The sequence below is a fragment of the Aythya fuligula genome, chromosome 19 (genome assembly GCF_009819795.1).
Source record: "Aythya fuligula isolate bAytFul2 chromosome 19, bAytFul2.pri, whole genome shotgun sequence".
NCBI lineage: Eukaryota > Metazoa > Chordata > Aves > Anseriformes > Anatidae > Aythya > Aythya fuligula.
In genome coordinates, this window is record NC_045577.1 from 401,829 (window position 1) to 429,737 (window position 27,909).

At 39.2% G+C, this 27,909-nt stretch overlaps 1 protein-coding gene across 1 annotated transcript; it reads right to left on the bottom strand.

Annotated features, from left to right (window-relative positions):
* LMX1B (LIM homeobox transcription factor 1 beta) lies at positions 1–27,903 on the bottom strand. Its single transcript, XM_032200347.1, has 7 exons — positions 27,864–27,903; positions 8,684–8,916; positions 4,828–5,006; positions 3,739–3,816; positions 3,269–3,335; positions 2,131–2,292; positions 1–341 (listed from the first exon to the last, which is right to left on the bottom strand). The coding sequence occupies exons 2-7, from the start codon at positions 8,886–8,888 to the stop codon at positions 184–186; spliced, it is 849 nt and encodes a 282-aa protein (XP_032056238.1). The 5' UTR covers positions 8,889–8,916; positions 27,864–27,903; the 3' UTR covers positions 1–183.
* Positions 27,904–27,909: the final 6 nt, after the last annotated feature.

Below are 27,909 nucleotides of genomic sequence, written 5' to 3' on the forward strand. Positions count from 1 at the left end.
ATTCATATATATATACATACATACATATATGCACACAGATATAGTCTTCCTAAAAATGCTCTTTGCAGTCCAGAGGCGGCAGGAGTCACTGTGAAGGAAGAGCTGGGCAACATATGGCTGTAGAGTCTGCACTGGAAAAAGTCACTGGCTAAATATACGCCGGCTGTTTGTTTTCTTTTATTTTCATGAGGCGAAATATGAGCTCTGCATAGAGTACAGCCTGTCAATGGGGTTTCCTACTCTAGCCTGCATGGAGTTAACTTCAGAAGAGGCAAGAAAACAGTCGCTCAAGCTAGTTAAAGAGGTATCACTGTCGATATCATGAAAAATTGAGTCGTTTCCTGTAAATGAAATGTATATGTTAAGCGGTATTCTGTGCAGTCAAAGAAGGACATAGTACACATGGATGCTCATATGTTGCACACTGCAGCAAAATGGAATGCTCCTGGTTTTGTTTTGGCATGTTAACATAAGTTGGCTCTAAGCATCTGACCTATAAAGAGAAAGGCTAGCAATCAACTTGCAAAGTTCAACTGTCAGCAATACCACTTAGAAGTGCAGAAAACTGCATAAAACACCAGTATCTAGTTTATGCCCCAGTCAACAGTACCAAAGCAAGTCCTGGCTGACAATGTAAGCAAACGGTGACAGGGGAGAAGGTCCCTGGCGTTCCTTGAGCTGGGATTCAGCACTTGTGGGGGCTCCATGGAGGAAAGGAGGACCAGACGCTGAGAGCCCAACAACAGGAAAAGCAGCCTGAGGACCATAACCAGTAATGGTCTTCATTACACACAAGGTAAAAGGCAGGTCAACAAACACGACGGGACCCAGGAGGAGGCCCCAACTTCCCTGGCCTCAAATGAGCTACAGTTGTAAAATGCTTTCTTGTCAGAAAATTCCACTCGCTGGGGGCTGGTTTGGAACACAGCACCATTTATTTCCCTTAGCAACTAGAATTTCAGCTTACTTTGTATCTTAAGGTACCAAAAGAGCTCTAGCTCAAGTAATGTGAGCTTTAGGAAAGTGTTACAATGGTTCTTTTTCCTTATGCCTTCATTTAAAATGGCTTTCTTTTAAATCCTGCATTGGTTTTGAAACACAGAACATGCTTCTAAATGAGTTTTGCTTAGAATTTGCCAAGCACATTGTTAGCAACAAAATCACAAGCTGTCTAATGCTCATTTGCACTTCAACTATCTTCAGCTCCTTACAGTATTTACCAAATTGCCTGGTGTGTACTGTGGACTTGCCTCAGTGGAAAAAAGTAATAACACAGACCCAAGCCAGATTTCTTGGTCTGTGCAATTCATGCTCATGAAAGTGATGTGCACATGTAACTCTGCAATGAAGTACTCCTGGTCAATACAAATGAGTCTGATGTAACAGGCCCTTGTGGGCAATAGCAAGGCCAATAATCACAGTCCAAGAAAACCTCTTAAGTTTTGTTTAAATGCCACATTGCAATTGTCCAGGATCAATTATTAGGCATTTAATGCTTGTGATGCATTTGGCGTACCTATTCACTTGATGTTGTATGGGCAGGAAATTATCAAACCAAAACATCATCTTGAGTTTGGACAGAGAATATCCTATGTATGCAGGAGAAATGTCCTGTGGTGATATACCTCTCAGTAGCTCAAGAATTGCTCTTTAACAAATCCAGGCGTCCAATCTGAGGGATCTGAGAGGGGTGGTCATTTATTCTGGAATAAATAGATTACTTATCCTTAGCAGACAACTTTTCAAAGCATTACTTTCCCAGAGCCTCTAGGAAGGGGAAAAATTTGTGAGGGAGATACAATTTGTCTCTGTTTATTTTAGATTCTTGGATAGTGATTAAAAAAAAATGGAGCTGGAGAGGTACTGATGCTTGTTTTTATCATTTATCAAAACTATACTCTGAAGTAGTTTTGAAGGGTGTCCAGAGCCTGGGATAAGCTCTCTTCTACCCACTTATGTGTACATGAAAACATACACACAAAACTGACTGTAACAAACCTCCCTGGTACAAATCCCAGAAAAAAAAAATAAAAAAAAATATAAAAGCAAGTAACTCTGTTGAACCTTTGGAGTATGAACCTGCATATGAACCCTGCTATTTCTGATGCAGCAGAATGATGCGTGCCTTACCATAAGGATTCATGTGGTCGCCTGGCATTTGTGGAGGGGTAAGACCCTGCTGAAATGGGTCTGTGCCATAACTGCTTTGATCCATTGCTACAATCTGCTGTTGTGGCGGTGCAAGTGGTGTGTAAGATGTCATCATCCCTTCCATTCGATTAGACATTACTTCTGCAGAAGACACAGGAGGGCACAGTCACTGCTTAGCAACAGAGGCTGCAGACAGTAGTATTGGTGGCATTACTGAACATGAGATCAGAAGGAATACAGCTAGGTGCTATTCAGAGGAGCATTCCCAATCTTGTCTGAGAGTACAACCCTCAACAGTAAATTGAAAGACTTGTAATCTCTGACTACATAATTATGGAGCTCCTGGGTGCTTGACCATAACTTCCCAAAGTCTCCTGTGTCTGGCATATCCCTTATAACATCTAATGCCTGTTGATGCCAGCCTAATACTGCTAATGCAGCAATGGTACAATGATTCCCTAAGCTGGAGTGGATATCATGTTGAGCAATCAGTAAGTGCTTCCTTGACAGCATGCAGAACAGCCCCATGTGCTGCTCACAGACCATGATCCTGAACACCAGGACAGTTTTGATGTTCTGTGTAAAGAAGAGGATATGAGGTTGCAAGGCCTTGAGATGCTGCTCCTTAGCAGCATCCATGAAGCAGCAGGACAAGCCCTAGCACCTCTGTGCAAGTCCTGCCGAATGATCTGGGGCACAGCAGGGCAGCAGCAATGTTGATGCCCTTGCAGGCAGTCTGCAGATGCCCAGCCATTCATGGTTCCCTTTTTTCATGAGAAAATAAAGCTAACTGTGGGATCTCCCTGGAGTGGGCCTCCTGGAGATTTCCTCCAGTGAAAGCTCCTCTGTACTGCATATTTATTTTAGGAAGGTAGTACAGCTTCTGTGTAAGCACTTCCAAGGTCTGGCCCCATGGAAGAACTTTGGGATAACCCGTGGCAAGCACTTGGACACAGCTGCTGTGTGTGCTTCCACAGATGATGGCACACATTACCTACAGAGCTGTGAATGCCATGTATGGCTGTTCCAAGACATTATGCACCCATGTGGGAATGGCACTTTGAGAAATCTTGAAGATTCTTTTCCCCTTGCTTTACCTCCATCTCAAATCCCCTACCTTGCCCTAGTCGCTGGGAGTTTTGTTGCTCCTGCTGCTGCTGATGCCTTCGTGCTAGCTTTTTCATCTGAATAAAAGAGGAAGAACAGAACAATTTCATGGGTCTGAATGAAATATTTTTTTCCTTTCAAAATTCTTTGCAAATATTAAGTCAATAAATACAGACCACTTATATTCATACATACATCACTGTGGTTTCAGTTTATTTTCTAAGCTTAAACATTTCAGTTTCTACTTCATATTTGCATGCAAAATTTACTCCCAACCTTGTATTGCTTTGAGGACAAGAACTTAATGTTTGTGTTTGAAAGTGGCCCTTCTCTTATGGATGTAGAAAGCAGAGAATGAAAAATGTGTATAGTTTAGTCCCTAGGATCTTTGTGATATGTACAACAACTCAGGGAGGAGAAAGGAATCTCTGTTGCAGGACAATTTGTATTCTACATTTCAAAACACGACAAACAACCTACCTTTGCTCTTTGGTTTTGAAACCAGACCTGGACAACTCGCACACTGAGTCCTGTTTCAGCTGCTAGTGTTTCTCTGACCTAAAAGAAGAAAAATTTAATGACATAATTTTTTTTCAAATTATTATTATTATTATTATTATTATTATTATTATTATTATTATACATCTAGTAAGTTATGTTAAGAGAAAGACGTTTGTATTTACAATAAAAATTTCAGGTACAGAATTAATTTTTTAAAATCCCTCATATTTTTGCAGTTTGTGCAAGTTCTGCCCTTCATATCACTACCAGTTTAACAAGTATTAAACAAATGCTCTGAGCTGTGTAAAATTATATTAACTCATTTCATGATTTTTGTCTTACCCATAAATGAGTTCTGTATCAGAAATTTAGTATGAACACTTTTCATATTTTTTAAGTAGAACTTGATACTTTAAAATGGCAACAAGGCACATTGCACTGTCCTGAGAGACATACTTTGTACATCTGCAAGAGAAAGTTACTTTTTCCAACAATGACAATTTTGGGGATCTGACTCCATTTTTTCCCAATCAAATTTAGGAGGAAATGTTACCTAGGTGGCTTTTCACCAAGATTTGATTTTCATCAGCTTTATCATACCTTTCCCTAGCTGCTGTAACTGAGATTAACACCATGATTAATTTTCATAAAAAAACAGGACTGGAAGGACAAGTAGTGGGACTAGGATTCTGCACCCATCTTGCTGGACAGTGATTCCCTCTGTGGTGGAAAGAAGGACACAAAGACCCTTGTTTATCCAGGCTCTGGCTGTCCATGACTACTACATGTTTTACAAGAAGCAAACAGCATTGCTCCACAGGAATCGGTCTCAGTTACATTCTGAGTACCCAGAAATAACATTATGCTGATCCCAAGCTACTAACTGCTTAAGGATAAGAAGGAATTTGGGTGAGTACTGCCATATGCTGGCCCGGTTTTCTACATTTACCACAGATACCTGATGCTGGCCCAGGAAGGGGCAGGGGCCTGTGTGGACCTGTGGCCTAACCCTGTCACCATCACGGCCTGGTGTCAGAACTTACTGGTGGCCCCTGATGATGCACCTACCTTCCTACAGGGCTTGGAAGACACTTCAAAGGATGCTTTGAATGCTCGTCTCTGTTGTGTAGTAAGTATTGTCCTTGGTCGTTTAGGTCTCCTTGGGTCTTTCCCATCGTCACTTCCTTTTCCTTGGGTTACTTGTCCTTTGGTGGGTTTAACATCTCCATCTTCATCATCACTTTTAACTGGTGAGAAAAAAAAAAAAAAAAAAAAAAAAAAAGAATATAGAACCGTGCTTGTTCCACCAAGATAACAACATGTATGAGAACTACTCTTCAGCTGCAAACTTGTCAGCAGGTTCAACTATTATCCTATGCTTATTTGAAGAATTAAATTTACTTAAATTCTCTTAAATGTGTGTACACTGCCTAAATCAAATTTCACAAAAGCAGAAGAATGAGCTTAAGTTTAAATTAAGGGCATGGGACTAATCAGGGGGTGGAAACTCAGAATGTGCTTCAGGAACTGGGCACTGATAGACTTGGTGCCCTTCCAGCATTTCCTGGTCTGATCTACGCTCACCTGCTGACACTGTTGCAACCACACCAACTAGCTTTCCAACACTTTCCTTTCACAGAATAGCTGCATCTTCTCCTAGAGCACTAGTTTCAGAGAGGTGCTACGGAAGCAAAACAGTGTAAACGCAAATACTCCCAAAATATCTTAAGGTCTGTTTCATTAAATATAGCATAGATTCCAGTTATTGTTTTGAATATTTTGAAGCTCTGGAGGTAATATTAAATATATTCTTTGCCCTCTCATTTCTGCATCCCATGGAAAACATCAGTATCCTTTCTCTGGGTATTACAATGTGTCTACATGTACATGCACAAATTTATCTTGCTTGGCAAATACAAATAAATATAGATGTGCTTGTGTAGAATAAATAGATTATTTGTATTTTCTGTAGTTAGTTTCTAAATATTCTTATGATCTGGTGATATGATGCATGTTAGCGTATTGTACTGGGAAATTTCAATCTCAGTGGTAAAGTTTGAAGAGTAAGTATGAATTCTAATGTGAAAAACTTTTCAACGTGGTATATTTTATTTTACCAGACTACTGTTTGTTGTTTTTTTCTTCCAGAAAACATTATTACACTATTCTAGGGACTTCAGCCTTAAGAAACATGCTGCAATTTTGATATACTCAAAGATGGCGTTTGGGGAATTAACAAATTAGACTTTAATTCATTTTAAGGTCTGATTATTATGTACCTAGCAATCTAATCACCTTTTACTTTAATAAGCATCTTTTTCCTAATGATTAAAGAGAAGTTCAGTCATTTTAATAACCATGACATTATTAACTTTTGAGCATGCCATTTCTAAGGAAAGGTTTGTGAGGATTAATATTGCTCATTGGAGGGTTACTTTTGTGTCCAATGGATAAATATTTGATTGGGGAAGGACACATACTCAGCCAGGGGTATGTGAGATCATTTGCTCTCACACAGGCTTTTGTGAGATCTATGTTTTCAATGTATTAGACAATGGGAGATGAAACATCCCATTTAATTTGTTAACTTGTTTTTCAGGTTTGGGCTTGGCTAACAGAGAATAATGGTGAAAAAGCATATCCAGGAGTAAGAAACTAACCCTTGTGCCAAGGGAAAATGAAGTTGAAACCAAATTTATTTTGTACTGCTTTGGCATCTTACTGCCCATCTGATCACAAAACATAAAATCTAGTAGTAAAGGACTATCTGTGCCAGATGTAGTCCTCAGAGGCAGCTGGCAAACAGCAACCAACAGTCCCAGCGTGGCACACTCACACTTGCTGACAAGAACAGCAGAGCAGCAGCAGGATTACCACACTCATCACTGCAGGACTGGGTACAGCCTTGCTCACTGGTCTTCTCGAAGGGGTTTGTCTGGATACAGACAGTCTTCAGCAGGTTGCTGAAGCTGGTGATGGTAAAACACACTAAAAGGCAAGTAGGAAACTCACACACCTCAGGAAGATTCACAAAGTACAAACCTTGTGACATGAGATTTAGAAAGGCTCTGATCCTGCACATCCTGCTGAATCAGCAGTGACCTTTGTCTTACAGCATTCATGACACAAAAATATAAATTTGAGCAATGTGGTGAATATGGCTCTCAGATTAGAGACTAAATATAATTACTATTCCTAGTGAATTTGGAATAATGTATTTTCCCAAACTACAGGGAAACATTTGTATTATTTGTACGCTTAATGGAATGGTAATTGTTGATTTTCTTAGACATTTTCTTGGGAAACAAATGAGCAATTACGATGACTGGCAGCAGTCTACATACACACTGTCTCTAGTCTTGAACTCAGCCAGAGCACACTGCAATGCAAAGTTTCCAGTCTTCGTGAGTATACACAGCACAGGAAGGAGGAATCCTGTCTCTCCTGGAAATGCTTGAGCTTCACACCCAGTCCTCACTGTAACAGCAGCCAGATACACTGGATTTTGGACTGGAGAACCCACATCCAGTACATGAAGTGTTTATCCTGTGAACTACTGTGCTCTCAGCCCCAGATAGACAGCAAGTGTCTTTTCTCACCCTTTCAAAACTTCCCCTAGGAAGTGGGTGGAGGACAGGAAGTATTTATTTCTCCCTCGCTGCAGAGAACTTGGGGAAAACACCCATCAGCTGCTGTCAGTTGTGAGGACTCTACTTCCTTCTTCAGGAAAAGGTGAAAGTTCTTTTTGCACAGTATGGTGCCTCAGTCCTCAGGCCAGGTGGTGCAGGCTTGTAATCATACTGTTCAAACCCTAGGTCCCCATTAAGGGAGAGGTTACTTCACACTGTAGACTAGCAGCAGTGCATTTTAGTGAGGTATTGAACCTGTCATCCCTGGAACCTGGACAGTTTGAACCCCTTTAGTTTGCACTCATCAGGAACAGTGTAGGACCTGTAGGAGACATCCTTGACAATCCATAACAGGCAAGCTCTGCATGCCTCACTTCTGTACCATGTGTAGCACACAAACCATAGAGCAGCTATCCTGTGTCAGTATGTAGACTGCCTCCTATGTTTACACAAGAACAAAGCTCAAACACAAAATAACATGTACAACACAAATGATCAGAAAGCATGGAAGAGACATACTACCAGAAAGAAGTCTGGGTGGAGATAAGGAGAGTCAAATATTGTACTTGAAATCATTCAGAGATGGTCTCCAAGTTACTGCATTTTTTTTATTTTGTGTGTGTGTGAGTCTCCTTGCCTGCCTTAACAGGAATTGATATGCAGACATCCTCTCTGTGTGAGCCATAGTGGCTTCGTCTGCACCACTCATGCTATTGCTGGAACAAACCCGTTTCTCTCTCTCCTCTCTCTCCCTTTTTTTTTTTTTTCTTTCAGATTCTTTTCAGTATGTGTATGTGGTACTTGTCATTTCCCTTAAAGTTAGTGCCTGTGATTTGAAGAGAGAATTTATTTATTTTTGGTCAAGATTGTGTTTTTCTATGAGATTGTAGTATGTGAATCAGACTGACTTCAAATATCCAAGACCTCGTTTAAAGTGTAGGCATACTTTCCTCCACCTAAAATTTGCTCTGATTTCAGGGAATCTTCTGCACATATACTTTCAACAATAAGCTACAAAAATGGGAAAAGTAGAAAACATGATTTTTCAGAGTATTCCAAAATATAATAAATAAACAAATAAAATAAATAAACTTTTGTCCTTTACTAAGAGAGCAGCAAATTAAGTTAAGGAGAACAGACTAGGGATTTACAACTGTGCCTGCTAAGAGATGTCATTTGCATGGGTGGCATCTGCATATAGAGAAAGTAGATGTGTAAATGCATATACTTCTCTGTAAAAATGCTCTACAAACCTTTGTGTTTTTTCCATCTGGGGCAGAAGTGGGAAAGCTCACCTGAGTCTGAGTCGTCTGGGCTGACAGAGCTCAACAGGTCTTTCTCTTTTTCATAGTCACTTTTGCAGAGCAACTGCCCTTCCTTCAGAACAAATTCATCCCCTTTCCTCAGCTGTCGTTCACAAACGCAGCAGCAGAAGCAGCTTAAGTGGTAAACACACTCCAGGGCTCTCATCACAAATTCTGTTGGGGCAATCTTTTCCATGCAGCCACTGCACTTGGCAGCAAACAGCCTGTAAGAAAGGCAGTAAAGTCAAAGAGAATGTCAGATCATACACTGCATGAATTTAAATACAACAAATTATTCAACTTAACTACAGATCAGCTTGCCTAATACTTTTGTACACTGGGAAACTTGCATCCTTAGTCTTGGAAACACTGTAAGCATGCATTTTATTCAAGTGTCAGTCACTTTGGATTAGAGATTTGTCTCACTGTTTTGTTCCTCTTCAAGATAAGAAACATTAAGGTGCTCTCAGAGTTTGGATAACTTTCTTCAAAACCAAATTTACTTTAATTTACTTTTTGGAAGAAGGCAAACAAAACAAAACAAAAAGCTGATCTCCATTGTTTGTTTGTTTTGTTGTTGTTTTGTTTTGTTTTATATATATATATATTTACACAGGAGTTCTGACATCAGCATTTTAACCTAATCTGAATAGATTTCATGACTTGCCCTTTCTGGTATCGTCTGTCTCTGAGGAGGTTAACAGATGAACACAGAAAAAAGCATGGAAGCTTATTGCTAATGCTTAGCAGAAGATGACACACACATGCAATCACACACATGCAATTGATAAAGAGAGGAGTGAAATAACATGGCTTTTCTTTGGATGTTGAGTTATTCCAGACCAACCTGTCTCCAAAGAGAATACTGTGCATTTTAAATGGTGTGAAACATCCTTTGGCAGAGACAGGCAGCGATACAATCTGCTAAATTACCACTATAATCACAGGCTCTGGAATATACGCTATATTCCAGACTAGTTCTTATTAAACCTTTATTAACCCCCTCTTTCATCCATCATTAATTTTCTAAGATAAAGTTTGAATGATTTAGATTAATTTTATTTTGCTTTTCTAATAGCAACTGGGAATCTCCCTAAGTGAGCTTTTCGGAAGAGGGCTGCTTCAAATAAAGATGAATAGCTAAGTTATGTCCCTGTATCACATAGTGGCTTTGGTAATTTGAAATTCAGTGTCTCTTATGGCAATACAATCAAAGTGCAAGGTGCATTAATATTTACATTTTTTAAAATAAAATTAACACAACTGCACCAATGCATTCACAGGAAAAAAGGAGATTCTACCTTTTAGGATGAGGTATGCTGCTTTCTTTTTCATCCTCAAAATTATCACTTTTTTTTTTTTTTTTTTTTAATAAAAGGCAAATATCATCAATTTTAGAAGGCACCGTCTGTGGTAGCTACTGAGTTCTCCAAAGCTTCCATTTTGTTTGCACTGAGAAAATACAGCAAAATGGCAACCACTAGCTTTTCAGAAAAGCGTAGCGTCACAAAATGGGCAAGAGGGAAAAGAAAATGTAAATACATTTGCATACTGCATTCAAAGAAAGGTGGAATGCCCAAGACATTGTGTATTTTTTACATTTGTATCTTTTGATCTGATTAAAGAGATCTACTCTATTAACCTTGCTGGTTTGGTGTATATCTTTGCACAATCACAGCTATAACATGACAGATATGCATTGCACAAGTCATACAAGGAACACTTAGCAACTCCTTTTTGGGTACATAATGAATTAAATCCATTAAAGGAAAATTGATGCCGTGCAGGACCCACAGCCACTGCTGGTATATAGGCCATTTGATTTCCTGCAGTCTATTGGATTTGCCTATATGTTTGGTTTTTTTTGCTCTTACATACAAACTTTATAAGAGGAAAATATGATTTTATGTTCTAACTAGTAAGCATCACAAAAATATTACAATGTCTTAGCTAGCAAATTCCTATGCAGGAAGTATTTCTATTTATGCATAATAACATATCTGAAAGGATTAAAATACAATGGGAAAAAAAAGAGCAAACAGATTTTAAGCACTTAAAAAAAGTTGTTTCTATTTAACTGCTTAAACCTATTTGACTCAGTTTAATTAAGCTTGTATCTTTTGTTTGAAGACTGTTGTGATGATGGAGCACACTTAAAGAATCTGAAGATTAGCAAATCTGGTGTGAAGGCATCCGGCTCCCCTAACTGGCATCAGTTCATTTATACTAGGGTGACAGTTAACCTGTGTACGCTTCAGTAAAATTCAATGGATGGCTATCAGGAGGGATGGGACAGACCCTACATGTGGTAACAGCTCTGATGGGCTGCAGATGTAACAGCCTGACTGAGAAACGCTGCTGCCATTTCTGTTTCTACAGTTTCCAGGTTCCTGACTTCATTTGCATTTCAAATCAGTGCTCTTGGTATGAGAAATCTTAGAAAGAAACTTCAGAAAGTGACCGTGATCCTGCACTGTAATCTGTCTAAAACTCTTTGTGATACTGCTGTGATAATGATGATAAAACTCCAGCACTGTGGTCATGCTATTAATAAAAATAATGCTGAGTGATCAGTGTACTTCATACGGAGGCTTTCCACAGAAAGAGTTAATGTAGGATGTCTGCTCCACCAAGCTCCTTTGTAGGCAGACCACAGAAGCCAGACTCTGACAGATACTGAAAGCATAAGGACTTTTTTCTCTTTGAAAGAATAAACTAGCAGAGATGCTGGTTCCAAGAGATCACGCAGTAAGTCCTTCTGGGCCAAACCATCCATACTGCAAATCTGCTGGACCAGCAGGCAGCCCTGTGTGGGTGGCAGCCATGGGACTGCACCCCAGCACAAGGTGAGCCCAGGTAGAAAGCAGCTAGCAGACAGAAACCTTCCTGCTTTGCCACCTGAGTGCAGGAGAAAGGGCACCTTCCCTTGGAAATGCTGCAGGAGCCAGGGCACAGAAGGCCTGCTACAGCTCTTTTGCAGAGGGGACAGCATGTGAGTGGTTCAGGGCCTCTGAAGCTGGGGTTGGACGAATATTGCAATAAATGGTGTATTGCAATAGTTAAGACAGCAACAGCCTTCAGTTTTCTCCCAAGCAAACTGCAAAATCTGCCACCATCCAATTAAATTCAAAACATAAACATAATATGTTTAGAAATAATTTTAAGTAGGAAGGCATACACTGCCCCTTCACCTTTCTTCTAAGTGGAACATAGAAACATTCTTTCTTCTTATCCTTGTGCTATGGTGTGTGTTGTTTACCTGAGTAGTGTCTTCTATGTTATATTGCTTTATGAAGTGCTTTTTTCTCTTTTTTTCCTCAAAGTAAAAGATGGCCAACACAAATAGAATATAGTTCATGTTACTTATTGGCAATTGACTATTGCTAGAAAGGTGGTGCTTCCACAGTAATGTTTCCAAATGCAGTCTTTTAGTTATAAAGAATTACATAGTTGTCAATGTAGTATTAAATCATTCAAATTAACAGTTATATTTGTCTGACAATACTACATGAACTTCATATCTCTAAATTGTCCTTTGTCAACATAATAAAATATCATAATCTGTACTCAGATACTGTCTGCATTATAACATGCAGTCACAGATATTGAACTGTAGTGGATTTAATTCTGTGATTATAAAATTTTCATTTAATTTACCTTATAAAGTGTTTATTGGTATTTTTTCAGCTTCCAGAAAGTAATCCAGGGTTATGCACCTTTTTTTTTTTTTTTTTTTTTTTTTTTTTTTTTTTTTTGCACAAGGCAGTCTCACAACAGGAAACTAATCTTGACAAATGACCAGTCTTTGATATCTGTGACCTAAAACACTGCTCATTAGACTGTTCATTTTATAAACGAATGGTAATAAACCTGTTGAGAAGTGTAGGATAGCAGGAATACTTTACAGATCACCCTTTGCAGCTTTTAATCAAAGCAATACATTTGATGGGGAGCATGCAGATATTATGCGCTGAGACAAAGACTGTCTTACTTAACCATATTTAAAGAAATTTTTCTTTTACTTTCTATACTTTTTTTACAAATAATTTGCATAACTCTGGCTTTTTACCCCCCCTGGCTGATTATCTCCAGCTCTCTTAAGTTAACGTCAAACCTCAAAATCCTTGGACTTGTTAAAGTATGTGGAGAGTGGAAATCAAATGCCTTTATTAGAAGCCCCAGGAAATCTCTGACTCCTAAGCACAACGAAAACATTCCAAAGAAAATTGTTCAAAGAGGACAAAAGAGAAAAGCAGAACAAGAAAACCTTGTTTTGAATCAATGATTGCAAGAGTTTTATAAATAAATTCTGTTGCCTGGACAATTTTGAAAGACAACTCAATAAGTTTAGGAGTTTTTAAGTGTGTTTGTCTCTATGCCTGAAATACTTAGGGGATTCAGCTGAGCTAAAGCCTGGAACAATGGCCTGTTTGTCCATTCAAGTATTTGAAACAATCACTGTGAAGCAAATTCACAGTACTAGATATCAAAAAATATTCACTATTTTAAACTGCGTGAACGTACCAAATTAATTTTGCATATATTTTAGGGGCAATGAAAACAGTAAGACATGTGGTCCTGTCTTTAAACAGTAGATGAAAATGTTCACAAGCGGAAGAGGCCATAAAGATTTTATTTGGTAGAATATCCCTGTGAAGTCAGGATGAATCAGTAATCCTTAGGAACAACCACAGTTACATGATCCGTTGTGCCTTCCTGCATGGGCACAACCATCTGGTGTTTAGCATGTACTACTGATTTATTATCTCTTGCGTAGCTATCTTGCTGTAAGTTTGACCCTGCTATGCTCCTGAAAATCACTGTTCTGCTGTTTACTCTTATAACATCCAAATATCCCACCCTTTACCTTTCTATTGCTCACACAGGTCCTTCATTTCCTCCTGTTTGTTGGCAAATACATTTTAATTGTTTTATTATAACTAATTTAATCTGTGCTGAGTGATATCAATGTACAATATGAAATTTGCTGTTCATATTAAGTGTGGTTCAAGAGGTTTGTTATATAGAACAGAGGTATAAAAATAGACTAATTCAGTCAGGTTGTTTATTTACTGGACTTCTGCCATGAAGCAGTAAACAGGAAGTTATTAAGTCAAATTTGATATATGTGAGAGGACAGATGCTGCCATCTAACTGAAATGTTAAATCATTTTCCTTTGCATTATTCTGATATTATGTGTTGCAAGAAACCACAGCAGATACCTGCCTTTTCTTTACTTAATAAATATGCAAAGATGATGGTAATAAGCTTTTGTAAATATTGTAGATATGGTCTTAAACTCTGATGCTTTTCTTTCTGATAATAGCTGGTATATGACATCCCTATCATGCCTATATATACAACTGGGAGTTCACTTGGCACTCAGAAGTAGTCAATAGTAAAAAAAGTATGTTAGAAATGAAGTAAAATGTATTATGCTTTTCACAAAACTAAGTTTAATTAAGGGAAGAAATTAAATTACTAATGAATGACATCCATTACTTGTTCTTCAAAAAACATTTTGATACTTCTTTGTTCTTTAGATGACATGGAAAGGGGAAATACTATGCATGTTTTTTTTCAAGAATAGGACTTGAACATTTCTGTAGCATCTTACAACTCATGGTGCACATAAAAAAAGAAAAACTTGCTTGGCTACACTAAATTCTGAACATTAAAAACATCTCGAGTGCACCAAGTAGAACAGAAATATTATAATTTATGCTTTGGGAAAAAAATAAAAAATAAAAATTCATTTTAAATATGATTAAAATCATAGCAGAAAAAATAATTACATAGTTTATTAAAGTCTACTTCATAGATTAATCTTCAGTAAAAGAAAACTAATTCCACTTCACTGAGTATTAATATAATGAATAAAATGTACAAACATGGAAAATTTAAATGTCTCTAGAAAAAAGGTAATATAGAGAGAGAACCTAAAACATACGCACAAAAAAAACCACCTTTTTCTAGATGGAAGACTGAAGAAAATTTTTATTAAGCCTCTATCCACAGGTGCTGTATTAAGAATACCACCTACTGATGAACACTTGCATTTAAAGCTATGCTTCACAGTGTGCAAGTGAATACTTTGATTAAAATGTGGCACCGAGGTACCTTTTTTCCCATGAACATTTGACCTGTATTTTTACATGAAGTGCTGTACTGCCACCCAAAAGTAACCTAGCAGATAAAATAATGATGGAGACAACGCAGTCCCATGCTATGCATGCATGTGCTTTGAGGCTGGCAGGAGCTTGAGCCCATGTGTTACCAGAGAGCTACAGTCCTGTGGTGCTCTGCACACTGAACACTGGTCCCTTGAACTTTCATCAGCTGGCAGCTTCATCAGCTGGTCTGACCCACACAATGACTTGCATAAGACACGCAACTAAAATACTACCCTCTGCTTGAGATTTCTTTCCTACTGGAATAAAAGGAAGTGGTCCCATTTGTGTGAACAGGAACAGAATTTGGTCCATTTTCAGGACCTGCCAAGGCTTTGGGCACTGGGATGACAGCATTGCAAGAACCTCTGTGCCCTGCAGCACTGTGGGCTGGACCAGCAACACCACCAGCCTCTGCTCTTGCAAAAGGCACAGCTGCTGAAGACTCTCCCACCCAGGTGAGTTTCCTCTCCCTACAGCTGCCCCTTGCATGGCCACTGCTTGCTGCCTGCACGCAAGGTGCTGAGCCTAGGCCTGGCCCCCTCTGCAGCTGCAGCCCTTGGCAGAGGGAGGGTGCACTCCATGGCCCCTCGGGCTCTTCCTGCTGATGGCTCCAGGATTGAACTCACAGTTCCAAGATGAATTAAAAAGATGCAACTAATGGATTCAGTAAAACATGTAAGAATACCTGTAATTCAACATCACCATGCAAAGGCAACTTGCTGAAGTAGGGACAGAATGAATGGAAAAGTTGCATCTTCCTTAACTATAAAGTAAAACATAAAATGTAAAGTGCAGAGGAGTTTCTTGCTTCAAGCAGAATGTGACAGAATGGATTCTTCTCTTTGCTTAATTTTCATCCCCTAATTGACCACTTTGTTCAATGCCTTCTATCACTGCCATGCAGCTCTATTTTATAGCATTTTTCCTTACAACACTTTGATGGAAAAATTTATGAAGAATCGAATTATTGCTGTTAGAAGGGAATTAAAACAATTTTTCATTTACAAAGTCACTGATATTGCTCTACTGTGCTCCACCTTTGGGAATCCAATTGCTCTTCCCAGCTTCTCCCATTCCTCTTTATAGCATGGCAATTGCACTGTACAGATTATGGCTGCAATTTTCTCCTAATCTGTTCTGGAGAATATAAACTGTTATAAAAGTTAAGGGCTCCAACTGAATTGGTAAAGTCAGGGCTGCAATTAGAAGCCTAATACATTAACAAATATGATGATTTTGTTAGAATTATACTTTTATGCAGCGCAAACATTTGGGAAATAATGTTATTTTGTCTTTGAGTTAAAAACAGGGTAAACAGGCTTCTGTTGTGCTTTTGTTTAACATTAATTATATCAAAGTGCTACAAAAGCGTAATAGGTGCTGGGGTGTTTTTATTTATGCTGGATCTTTGCTGAGCAAGTTCATTATTGACAACCAGCATTTTTACGTTTTTTCTTTCTTTGGATTCACATTCAGGTTATTTACACATATTAAACTAAATCCATCTTTATTCCCTACCTCTACAACTTCTTTGATTTTCAAGTGCGTGAAATGGCTCAACTGTGTACAGTGGAGGCCTTATTTCATAAAACAGATCTGTGAGGACTTTCTTCAGTGCATTGAATATTCACTAGTCTGATGAGAAGTCTTATCTTTCTTCTTCTCTAAGTAGCATACTAAATTTACAGTTTCTGTTGAATTTACATTGCCAACAACAAAGTGAAATTTGTCTAATATAATTTTATATGAAAATTGACGCTGAAGGGCCTATAAGCAGGGAAACTGTACTGTTGGTGATTCACTGTTTTGGCCTTCACTTTTAAAGAAAAAAAATAATAATGTCAAAGCAATTCAAATGTAGTTTCTAAGTTATTTCTTGGCTGGCAAGAACTTAGGGATAGAATTTACATAGGGCCTTTCCTCTCAACGAAGAGCATTAATAGGAAGAAACATCATTTGCCAGTAAAAAACAAAACAAAACAAAGTAACTTCCGGTGCCTGCTGCACTGATGCTGTACAAGAGCTTGTGCCCAAACCCATCAGCACAGCCAATTTAGAAACTGATTTGCAAGGGAAAGATACCTTAGTCCTGTGGTGTTAATGTCTTTACAGTGGGGGGTCTATTGCCAGCTTCTCCAAACTCATCAACACTATCTATTATTAATACCCAGAAAGGCTTTATAGTATCTTTATTGCACAAGGCAATGAGAGCTCTGTGGTGTAATCTGTTATCTATATTGCAAAAACATGTGAAATAAAACAAAACATAGACACTTCATAAACAAAATGTTTCATCTGTTACATCTCCCAGCCTCTCTTATATATAAAGCAGTAGGGTGCAGGAAAGGCATTCAGAGAGATTTGCTGTTAGATGTGGGACTGGCTTCTTTTTAAATTTTATTTGCAATGTGACAAACCTTAGTCTGAATGAAAATTTCTGTTTCCTTTACTGAGATGAAAAAGTTCAGATGTCTGCATAATTAGTCTGTCTTTTATTTGTAGTGCAAAGGGGTTTAGGACCAAAATGCAGCATCTGAAAATCCTAAAGATAAGCTCTTCATGTCATATCCATGAGCTGGCAAATGCAATTTAAGGATGTAACTGTGGTGGAATGATGGCAGAGGCTGAAGCCCCTGCAGCAGCAGGACCAGGTATTTATATCAGGGGCATTGCCATGGCAGAAACTGAAGAATTTGTCTCCAGTAAACAGCAGCAAAAAGAAGTGCCCACTGGCATTTCCCTGAAAGCAATTATTCCTTTGGGAATCGTTGAAGAACAGAATTTGAGTGGAGAGCTGGCTCTCTTCTGCTATTATCTAAACATCTATATTTTATATGGAAAGACCAGAATTATCCTACACTTAGTCTGTAGGGATAGACAGTATTAGAAATATCATTTAACAGCAGATAAGTAAACACAGTTAAAAATCCAGGAATATTTTGTTTTGGATAAATAGATTGTAGTAAAAAGATGGATATAGAAAGGGAATAAAGGGAATAGTTTTGTTTAATACTTGATGCATATATGTTTGCAACACAGTAAGAATAATAATAAATTAAGAATAATAATTTTTAAAAAATTAACACACTGGCCTGTGTCTTATTTCCCAAATGCCCTTTTATTTTCTTTGCCTCTTGAAAATAAATTGTTCTTTTGTAGTGTTTCTCTTTTCAGTCAGACTGTCAGCTATTATTTTTCTATTTCCTCTTTTTGTCACTTTGCATTATTTTTGGTGCTGTAATTCCCATTTGTTCCCACTCCTATTTTCCTGTCTCCCATTGTTCTACTTTTTAATCCCCAGTTTTACTCTTCTTCGGCTCTTTTTTGGCCCATTCTCAGTAGGGTCTGAGAAAATACCCAGGCGTGACTCCCTGCTATAGCAACCACACCTCCCCAGGAAAGCCACAACAATCTCTTCTGGACGAGGAAAGTCTTTCACAAGCTGGCAGCAAAAGTAAATCCTTCTTCAAGGAACAAGAAGGATTAGCAGAGAGCAGTGGGCTGCAGACTTAACCCTACCCCTCATTTCTTTAGAGCACCAGTCACTCAGAACCCTGCTGTGATGTACAATTAAACAGAACTAAAAAAAATCCTGAATGACACAAGAGCCGGATTGTGTAAAGGTTTAATTCCACTTTAATACCTTTCCAAGTTCAGAACTCAAAGATAGCAATTTAACCCAAGAATCCCCATCTGAACATGAAAAGTTGCTGTTTGTCTTACAAAAGTCCCCACTATATTCTGCTGTAAATCATGCTCTATTAGCTTGACCTTTAATGGATGAAAACTTTTTTTTTCCAGCAATCTTTACTGTCCTTCCCCTACAAAATTCAATCATCTGATAATACAAATCAGCAAAACTAAGTGCCCACTGGCATTTTCCAGGAGGTCAAAAAAACTGTTGAGAAAGGAGAAGGAACACTGGTATGAAAAACAATAATAAACACATAGAAACCCTAAGGTGACTAAGGGTGTGTCCAGAAATGCCTAGGAAGGATAACTTATTCTTGTAATATGGAGTCACTCTTATTAACATCATGTCAGTTACACGTTACTAATATTATGATACAAAATACACAGCTCTTTCAATACAGGCTATTTTGAAGGCTCCAAATAGCTGTTTCTTTTTTTTTTTTTTTTTTTTTATGTAAATGAACATACTTGTCTAATTATTCTAGTATGAATGATTACTTTACTTACTCTCTAAACTGAATTCTTGATTAACAGTGAGCTACCAAAATCTACAAGCTTCTGTAAGGCCAAATATGGTCAATAGCCCTAAAGACTAAATCCTAAACACTTAGCTAACAGCATCTGTATTTGTATTTGGTATACTAGACTGTCCAAACACATACATGAAGATCACCATCAACATGTAAGGCCCTATAGCATGCCCAGATCCTTCTTTTGCCTGGAACTTTAACACAGGTTTTAAGTTACTCCAGCAGTTAAACATCTCACACAGGACCATTCTATATGTGTGAAAATGAAATCCCATAAGATACTAACAACATTATTAGGCATGCAAAGACGATTATGCTCTTAATCTCACAAGACTGAAAGGTTTGTCTAAACATTTTATTAACTTTTTTTTTTTTTTAATTAAATGAAAACTTCTAAGTAGGACAAAGCTGGACAATACCGCTTATTTTTTGGTTTTGTGTATGCGTGTATAGTACACACATGCATATATACATCCAAAGAGGAAAAAAATAGAGATGCCTGTTACGGAGGAGGTGTACAAAATCACCACCTCATTATATCAATATGACATTCCTTCCTTTTAGTAAGAACATTTGTATTGATTGAAATTGTTTTATAAAAGCACTGAAATGTCCCATGGTATTTCTGAAAGTTGCATAAATGTTCCCCCTAAATTAGGTGTGCTGTTGAATAATTGGCTGAAAAAATCCTGCTCTGGCTGTACTGTCCTTTCTTCAAAGTTTATGAATTATTATTTATTTTCTTAAACCTAATATTTGCTGTAATAGAAAGAAATTTGCTTACCCATAATTCTGAGGTTAAGATCATCTGCTAAAGATAAATATAGGATGAGAAGCTGTATCAGTTTTTGCTTCAAGAACTAGAAAAAAAAAAAAAAAAAACACAAAAAACCCACGACTTTGGTACCAACTGTACTAGGACTGGATCTTCATTCACAAGGAAGAAGACTTTAAAAATGTCTGGCTTCACTGAGGGGTCTGTAATCTATTTTCTACTGTTCCTTCAAAGAATCAACTCACATAAACACAAGTCACAAAACAGCTTGCATTGGAAATTTTGCAAATTCCACAGAAAACAATCCAGTACATGGCTATGTCCTGCTACCTGCTATGTTGGACAAGTCAGGTGGCCACACATAAGGGGCACAGCTAATTTACACATTTCTCTTGTTCTCATTTCACTGACAATAGGCATTAAAATGTTTAAGATTGCTTCTAGCATTGCACCAACCAGGCAGGAATTGTAGAAGCTTGGGTGTACAAGTTAATGAAATATGGTTGGGTGAACATAAGCTCTTCATTTAGAAAATAACAGTTACTGCTGCAGTTTCTTTGTACCTACTTTATGAAAGTCATAAACTCTCCAAAGAAAAGCATGATCTATTTTACTCTGATGGTCTTTAACTCTCTCTCACTACCTGCTGGCACAGTTAGAAAGTATGAACTGCCTTTGAACAGATCAGGACCAAGTTAAAGTGTGACAACATCTTAAGCTTTCTCCACATGTTGCCAATGATTTCCAACTAAAGATGTTACCCTCATCACTTCTGCCACAATGATAAGAATCTATAGCCCACTCACTTGACGAGATAAAAGCAGTTTAGCTGTAAGTATAAAGTGACTTGTGAAGCTGAGTGTCTGGCTGTCCCTACCTATCTGATTTTTCCTTCCACAAAGAAAAAAATCCTTATCATTAGAGACTTAAGCTGCTTTTTATTTTGAGACAAAAAGAATACTGTTTATTGGCATCCAACTCAAACCAGCTGTAAACAGTTGCTTTGATGAAGCAGCAGCTACAACTTCAATATGCCTGAAGGCACATACCCACTGAGTGTCAATCATTAAAGGAAGAATGTAAGGTGTATACAGGGTCAAAAGAAGGCCAAGGGACATTTAAGACCTCAGGGATCCTGGATAGCCTGTTTGCTGTTTAAAATCGAAAGAAAATTTTAAACTATTCTGCTGTAGGACCTTTATTTCAAGAGATGCTTCTATGGCTAGGCTTAACACTAAGCTTACTCCCAGAAGCAGTAGACTTGTACTGTTAGGCTTTTCTCCCTAATGTGACTGTGGAAGTAACATGATGAACTTTGATTTGACAGAGCCTAAAAGGCTAGACAATGCTGTACCTTGTTACATACTAAGGATCCACACAAAAGACTTTTACAGCATAAGTTCTGCTGGTTTCTGTAGATATTTGAGCCACAGATGTGCAGAGTGCTTTAAATAATTTTAATTTTTATATTAACACTTCTCATAACTTATCTCTTTTATCAAAAATCAGTTTAATGACTGTAATAATTGTTTAACTTAAAGATACTCCAGCAGTCATTTTGCTGTGAGAAGTATAAGGCTTTTATAGAATTAAAGTTAAAATGGGAGCAAAAACAATAAAATATAAAATAAAATAACTTTTAGAACCAACAGCAATAGCTCTGTCATGAAACATGTCTCTACAGTTAGAAATTCTCTTGTAATTAGATACATACTATGAAAAAGCCCAAACCTGAGGACAGCAGTCAGACTGCCTAGACAATTCACAGATTCTGTTTGGAAAACAGGAGATCTTGAATGTAGACTTGGAAGTGGATCATCAGAATAAAGGAAAATAGTCCCATTTTGTCATACTGCTCACTCTTGAAGTGTTACCTCTTTTCTGTTTCCTGTCCAGTTACTACTGTGATCAGTCTTAAATTAGATCTCAGGCAAATAAATGCACTAATGGGGGGGGTTTCTTAAATACCCCTGCTTGTTCACATTACATTTTAAGGTCTTTGTTTGGACAATAGTATCTACTAAATGCTTTCAAAACACAGGAAATATGCAAATCCTGACCCCAAAAATGTAAACTTTAAAGAAAGAAGTGTTAGTGTTTGACAAGTGAAATTGAAATGGCAGTTGTTGTACCCTTAAATTCTCAGATGAAGTCAAACACAAGCAAAAACAAAACAAAACAAAACAAAACAAAACAAAACAAAAAAAAAAAAAAAAAAAAACAGAAAACACAACTTCTTACAGTGTGAAATTCCTTACTGAGAATCTATCTCCATTCTTTTCCTAGTATGGATTATATCACCCTTACTTCACCAAGTAAGGTTTCCCTTGCAGGTAGGAAAGGGACTTGTCTGAAAATGGGTAAGTGGAAGAGGGCATGCTCCATCAGAAATTTCCCTTGGGATGTCCTTCATGAAGAACCCTCACAGCAGCTCCAGCTGAAAGATCATTTCCTATTTTTAACCACCAGCTTGAAAGAAGATGAAGTTGACTATAGAGATCTTATGCACTGTTGGGGCTAAATGCTGATGAAGCAAAAAGGACATGCTATGAGCTAGGATATGACAGTTCTACAGGACGCAGAGCAGGTAACAACTTGTAAGCTCTTAGCACAGACTTGCTGTTCACCAACACAGCTACTATTCTGACTGCAAAAAAAAAAAATTGCTTGTACATGGAAAGCAAAGCCATTGGTGACAGGAGTAGCACCCAGTAGCAGCTATTCAAGAAAAGCATATGATCCTTGTGTTTACTGGGAAAAGAGCTTTTCAGACACAGATCAAAAGAGAATATATAGCTCCAAACCTCCTCAGGTTTCCCTCAAGAATCTGAAGTTTGTGTGTTGAGAGCCAGGTGCTGTGAGCAGCTCCAGGGCTGTTCTGTTGTCAGGTGGCTGTTTTCTACCCAGAGGTGAGATTTTCAGTGCAGTCCTAATTCTGATTGGTTATAATGTTTACAAGAGATGTGAAAAGCTTTCACATAAGAACTTCAATAGAGATCAGGCACCCACTACATTAGGCCAAAATACAGCAAAGGATTATTTCTGTGCCAAATGCCTATACTTATAACAAGGACAAAATATTTTCATCTCCTTTGACAGCTGATTTTTGGAAAACAGAAAAGGAACTTGATGCAAGTTCTTAAAATAAGTTAAAAGACTTACATTTATTGCAGTGGTTTGTATTAGTCTCTATAGCCTGGAACGCCGTAAGTGCTTAGAAGTCCAAATCCTGATGGCTTCAGCACCTCCATAGCTTTGAAAACCTGGACTTAGGAAACTTTCCTTATTTCTCTCTGGTGTTGGTGACAGAGTCAAGGACTACAGTCTTTTCAGTCCCAGCACAAAAACATTAATGCATACTCAATCTCTGCTTCTCTTATGCAGTCCTTTTTCATAGTGTGGTGGTCTTGCATGGAGAAATCTGAATTCTTGTTACTAACTTTCGTGGGTACCTCAGCAATGGTGGTCCATGCTGACAATCACCATCTGACTGCACTATTTACATCTACAAGTAGCACAAACATCAAAACATTCTCCTCTGCTTGTATTTTAAAGCAAGCTTTTACTCTGAAGGGAGAATCATTTAATGATATTCTTCAATTCAGAGTTTTAAAAGTTATTGCACAAATGGTTTTGTGTTTGCAAAATAAAAAAAGGTAATTGATAGTGTGGTGAAGAGGTATTGTGCTGCACCTGGATGCTGGCATGGCCTCTGTCGCCCTCTGCCATAGAGCGAGGCATGCAGGTGGAGGCTCCTGCAGGACCTTGACTCTTAGAGGCTGGGGGGTTACCGACTCCAGGCGCTGTCCCAGCCTCACCACCCTGCAGTCTGCCACCCCCTAGCAAGGACACCAATACATAACTGTTGCACAAACATCAGACTTCCTGGCCCCATGTATTAATACAGACTAAAATTAGCAGCAACTACTGCATTGCTATTCTGAGGCAGGCAGTGATGCAGGGACGGGAATGCACTCACTGGTCCTTGGACGTGGCAGGAGTTGGGCAGCATGCATGCCCCAGGGGCAGTCAGTGCCCACAGGGCCCACAGACCCACCACTGTCTTCAGGGGAGCCCAGAGTGAGCCTTGCACACCTCTTGTCCCTGGCTAAGAGACAGCTGGGTGAAACTCCACCAGCTAGCTGAACAGTAGACTGTATGTGGAATTAATTACCAAGGCCCAGACTAAGGTCACCTTCATGGAAAACCCCCTCTGGCACCCCAAAAGGGTCTCTTGATGACATTTAAGTAGAAAGGGAAAGTTCTCTGTCATCCCCTGCTAAGCCCAGTGCTGAAGCTGTGAGCCATTGTCATGTTTCAGGTTCAACCTCCTCAGCAAGGCAAAATGTATGAGAAGCACATCCCATTCCAGCAGTCAATAAGGGCCTAAGTAACATGCAAGTGAGGCTGAGGAAGGGCTTATGACAGCATCAGTGTCAGTGGCGACACTGGGGAAGTGATCTGCAGAGTAATTGACAGCCCTAGGTGTTGGTCTCCTGCAGAACTCCAAACCTGGTTGCACTCAGGACAAATCCAGCACAGACAGTGCAGGCCTACTGCTCAGTGCTGCACTCTTGACACTGAAGCAGCATACAGCCAGGACAGACAGAGCTTAAGGTGGTTGGTGTCTCACTACTACAATCCTGCAACACTCTCCAAGTCCCCTGATGTGGCTCCATTTGTAATCCTGCTTGTTTTGTGTGGCTGCCTGCAGACTCCTACTGCTTGTGCAACTCCTCCCTGCAGGAATCGCATAATGTTTCCAGCCAGCACAGTTGTACGAGACCCAGCCCATGGCATATGCCTGCACACATGACAGTTGCACAGCCAGGATTCAGCTCCCGTAGCTGAGAAAGACAGAGGCCCCAGGCCAGTCCTAAGCTCAGCTGCCTGTCTCCTGTGGGTAGAAGGAAAACAGAGTGCCCATTCTGTGTGGCACACTGAAGAGGAAAGGCTTTCTGAAGACCAGATGCATGGATGCAGATGCTCCCTTGTGAGGGGAGCAAAGACACTGTGGGTAAACATGGCCACCTGTGTCTGGAGGCTTCATGCTGCAGCCAGTCACAGATCCATCCAGATGTTAAACACCAGCTGCTCTGGGCTGGCATCACCTCTGGCCACCTTTCCGCCTTTCCTGACCCTCTGCCTGGTGAATGCTGACATCTAACACTTGGCCCAGGCTTTCTTCTGCTCCCAATTGCTGCTGCAGCAAGAGAGCCCTCTGGCAACACACTGCGGTGAAAAGGGTTTCAGCACTGCAGTGGCATCACTAAGTCATTGTGTCACTGAGATTTTGCTCCTTTAGGAGACCAGAATGACTGTTGCAGTGTGAACTCAAATGCTGAATTAAGTTACCTACTAGATGAGTCAGGCTGACCAAATATCATTCATGCCACAAAGGCTGGGATAACTACACATTTTATAGGAAAGAGTTATTTCCGTAGAAAGCACCAGTTTTACTAGTTCCTCTGGAAAATACAGGGACCACCTCCCTGCCCACATCTTCACAGATACCTCTTGTTTTGGGAATGCAGTTCAAAATTGCTGCCTGACAACAAATCCTCTCCTAGGCTTGCTCTTGCCAATCTTGCAGCCTCTCCCTGCCTCTGGTCATATCCATATCTGTGACACCCTACTCCCACTGTCCCCATCATATGGCTAGGCCAGAGCCAAGCTCTCCTGTGGCTGCTCTCCCCAACCCTTTCACAGTCTTCATCCACAGAAACATTTCCAGCTTTAACTGTGCTGGTGCTCATCTGGCTTTCAGCTTCTGAGTGTTCATTTGATACATCTGCTCCTCCTAGGTACCCTTTGCACCATTGTAATTGCATGTATTATTTTGTGTTTACATGACAGCAAAAGACAGTAGAAAGTTTGTGGCACTGTTAGACTATACAACATATGAAAAATACTTAAATACATAGTATAAAAAAATACATCTTTGCAATTTATTGTGAAGAAATTTTCCTGCGTAAAGACTCATAAAATCTTTTTCTTTTTTTTCTTTTTAAAGAGACGGTAGTTCATCGTTATTGTCATGTTGATATCTTTATAAACTTACTCTAGTGATCTATAGGAAAAGCAAACCAGACAGCTCTGTATTTATGGGCATATTTAAAAAGCCTCTTATATTTAACAACTGCATTTAGCTGCGTTAACTGCAAGTTGCAGTAATAAAGGCTCTGCACACATCGATGCTAAATTAAAAAAAAGTTCTGCTGTTTAATAATACATAAATGCTGTTTTTTTCATTACTCTTTAATATCATTTCCATTTAGTTTATAAATAATTGTAGCTAGCTAATGAAACGAAATAAAACCTGCCTGCAACCCATTCCCTAGAGCAAACTAAACTCCTCTTTTTAAAGCTTCTTAATCACCGCCCAGTTCTTACAAAATTAGCATAGTAATGGGCTTTAAATTGAGCCTCTTTGTTTTTTAATTAAGCTCCCAGCAGGTAAAAATAAAACAGATTATTGAAGAATATGCCAACACTAATAGCCTGAAACTCTTTTGACAATTAAAAAGATCCCATGTTAACCCTTTTGAGGAATCCTACATGCTAATTAGTTACTCTTAAGCCCAAAGCCATCAATATTCCATCTAGAAACCTTTAGAGTTGAAACGGTGGAGCTGATCTGTGTCAGTACCTGTTACCATTTTCAGTAGAAATGTGAGACGTGTTCTTTATAGCACCAGGACTGCTATGCAGGATGGCAATTACATATTCACGAGTGATCACCTTGTACATGCTAATACTGCAGTTTCTGTGCTGGAAATACATGGGGAAGCATGTCTGAACTGAGGAAAACCATCAGATGATGCATGCTTTGATGTCACTGCTGGCTGGATTTGCACCGGCAGAAGAGTGCCGGGCAGATTGCCGATTGCAGGCAAGGAAATCACAGCACGGAGACCACCGGCACCGCTTCCTGCCACGGCACTTGCTGGCAGGTGCTCTGGTGTCCCCAGCCTGGCACCTGCAATGCCTCCACCCCAAGGCCCTCTCCTTTGGGCCTCTGTTTTAAGCTCCTGGCTCTTTTGCAGTTCACTGTGATCCACAGACAAAGAGCCCCTCTCTCACAGACTTTTAACACCAGAGCTCACTGTTTGGTGATGCCTCCTTGGAGCCTCTGCCGCATTTTGTACAAAAAAAATTAACTGAATGCCAGAGTTAGCAGCCCAAGTCAGCACTTCAGCTTCTGAAGCTATTTAAAGTGTCTGCCTAGCAGCCTGAATGCAATGAGTATCCCAAACATGCCTGAAAGACAACTATTCTTTTTTGCTTAGCAACATCAAACTGCCCCAGAGGCAAAGGTAAATCTTAAACAGAACAAGGGGGTTAAGAAAGAGTAATGCTGAAGACATGCCATGGACAGCAGCGATTCTCTGGGAAAATTTACTAGATATTGCTGGCAGCCTAGAAATGGGAACAACACTGAGTTTCATTGGTTAGTTTTCTGTCAAATATTTGGAAACCAGTTTCTGTGTTCTATATTTTCAGTGTCTGATTCAAGCGTCAGAGTGCGAAGTGCTGGCTGCAGTCTGCTTGCATCTAGCCAGGACTATTAATCCCTCACTTTCAGGAGTGCTGTGTCCATCCAGAAAAATGAAATCAACAACATGAAAAGTCCATTCATTTCCAAGAACGCTGATCACTCTGCATCCTTCAGAGACTAGCAATAAATGGTACCAAATGCTCTTGTGTACTCAGTAAAAGCCTGCCAGGTTTTAGGCAGCTGCAGTAACTACTGTCAGTTGCTGCTTTATATTTCACCTTATACTGTGAGGGTCACAGTGATGGAATTAGGGGCCAACAGAGAATGTGATCAGATTTAAGGGCAGACTCTAGCCATGAATATATGCTGCCTTCTTTCACTGAAGCATTTGGGAGCTTGTGACATGTGTCCTAACATTTCATTTTCAAAGATAAATGATACTTCTCACGTCTCTTAACTGATAGCAGATAATTTGGAGAAAGAAGGACATGCTTTACTTACAATGGAACATAAATTCATTAGGCGAAGACCATCATTTACCCTCTGC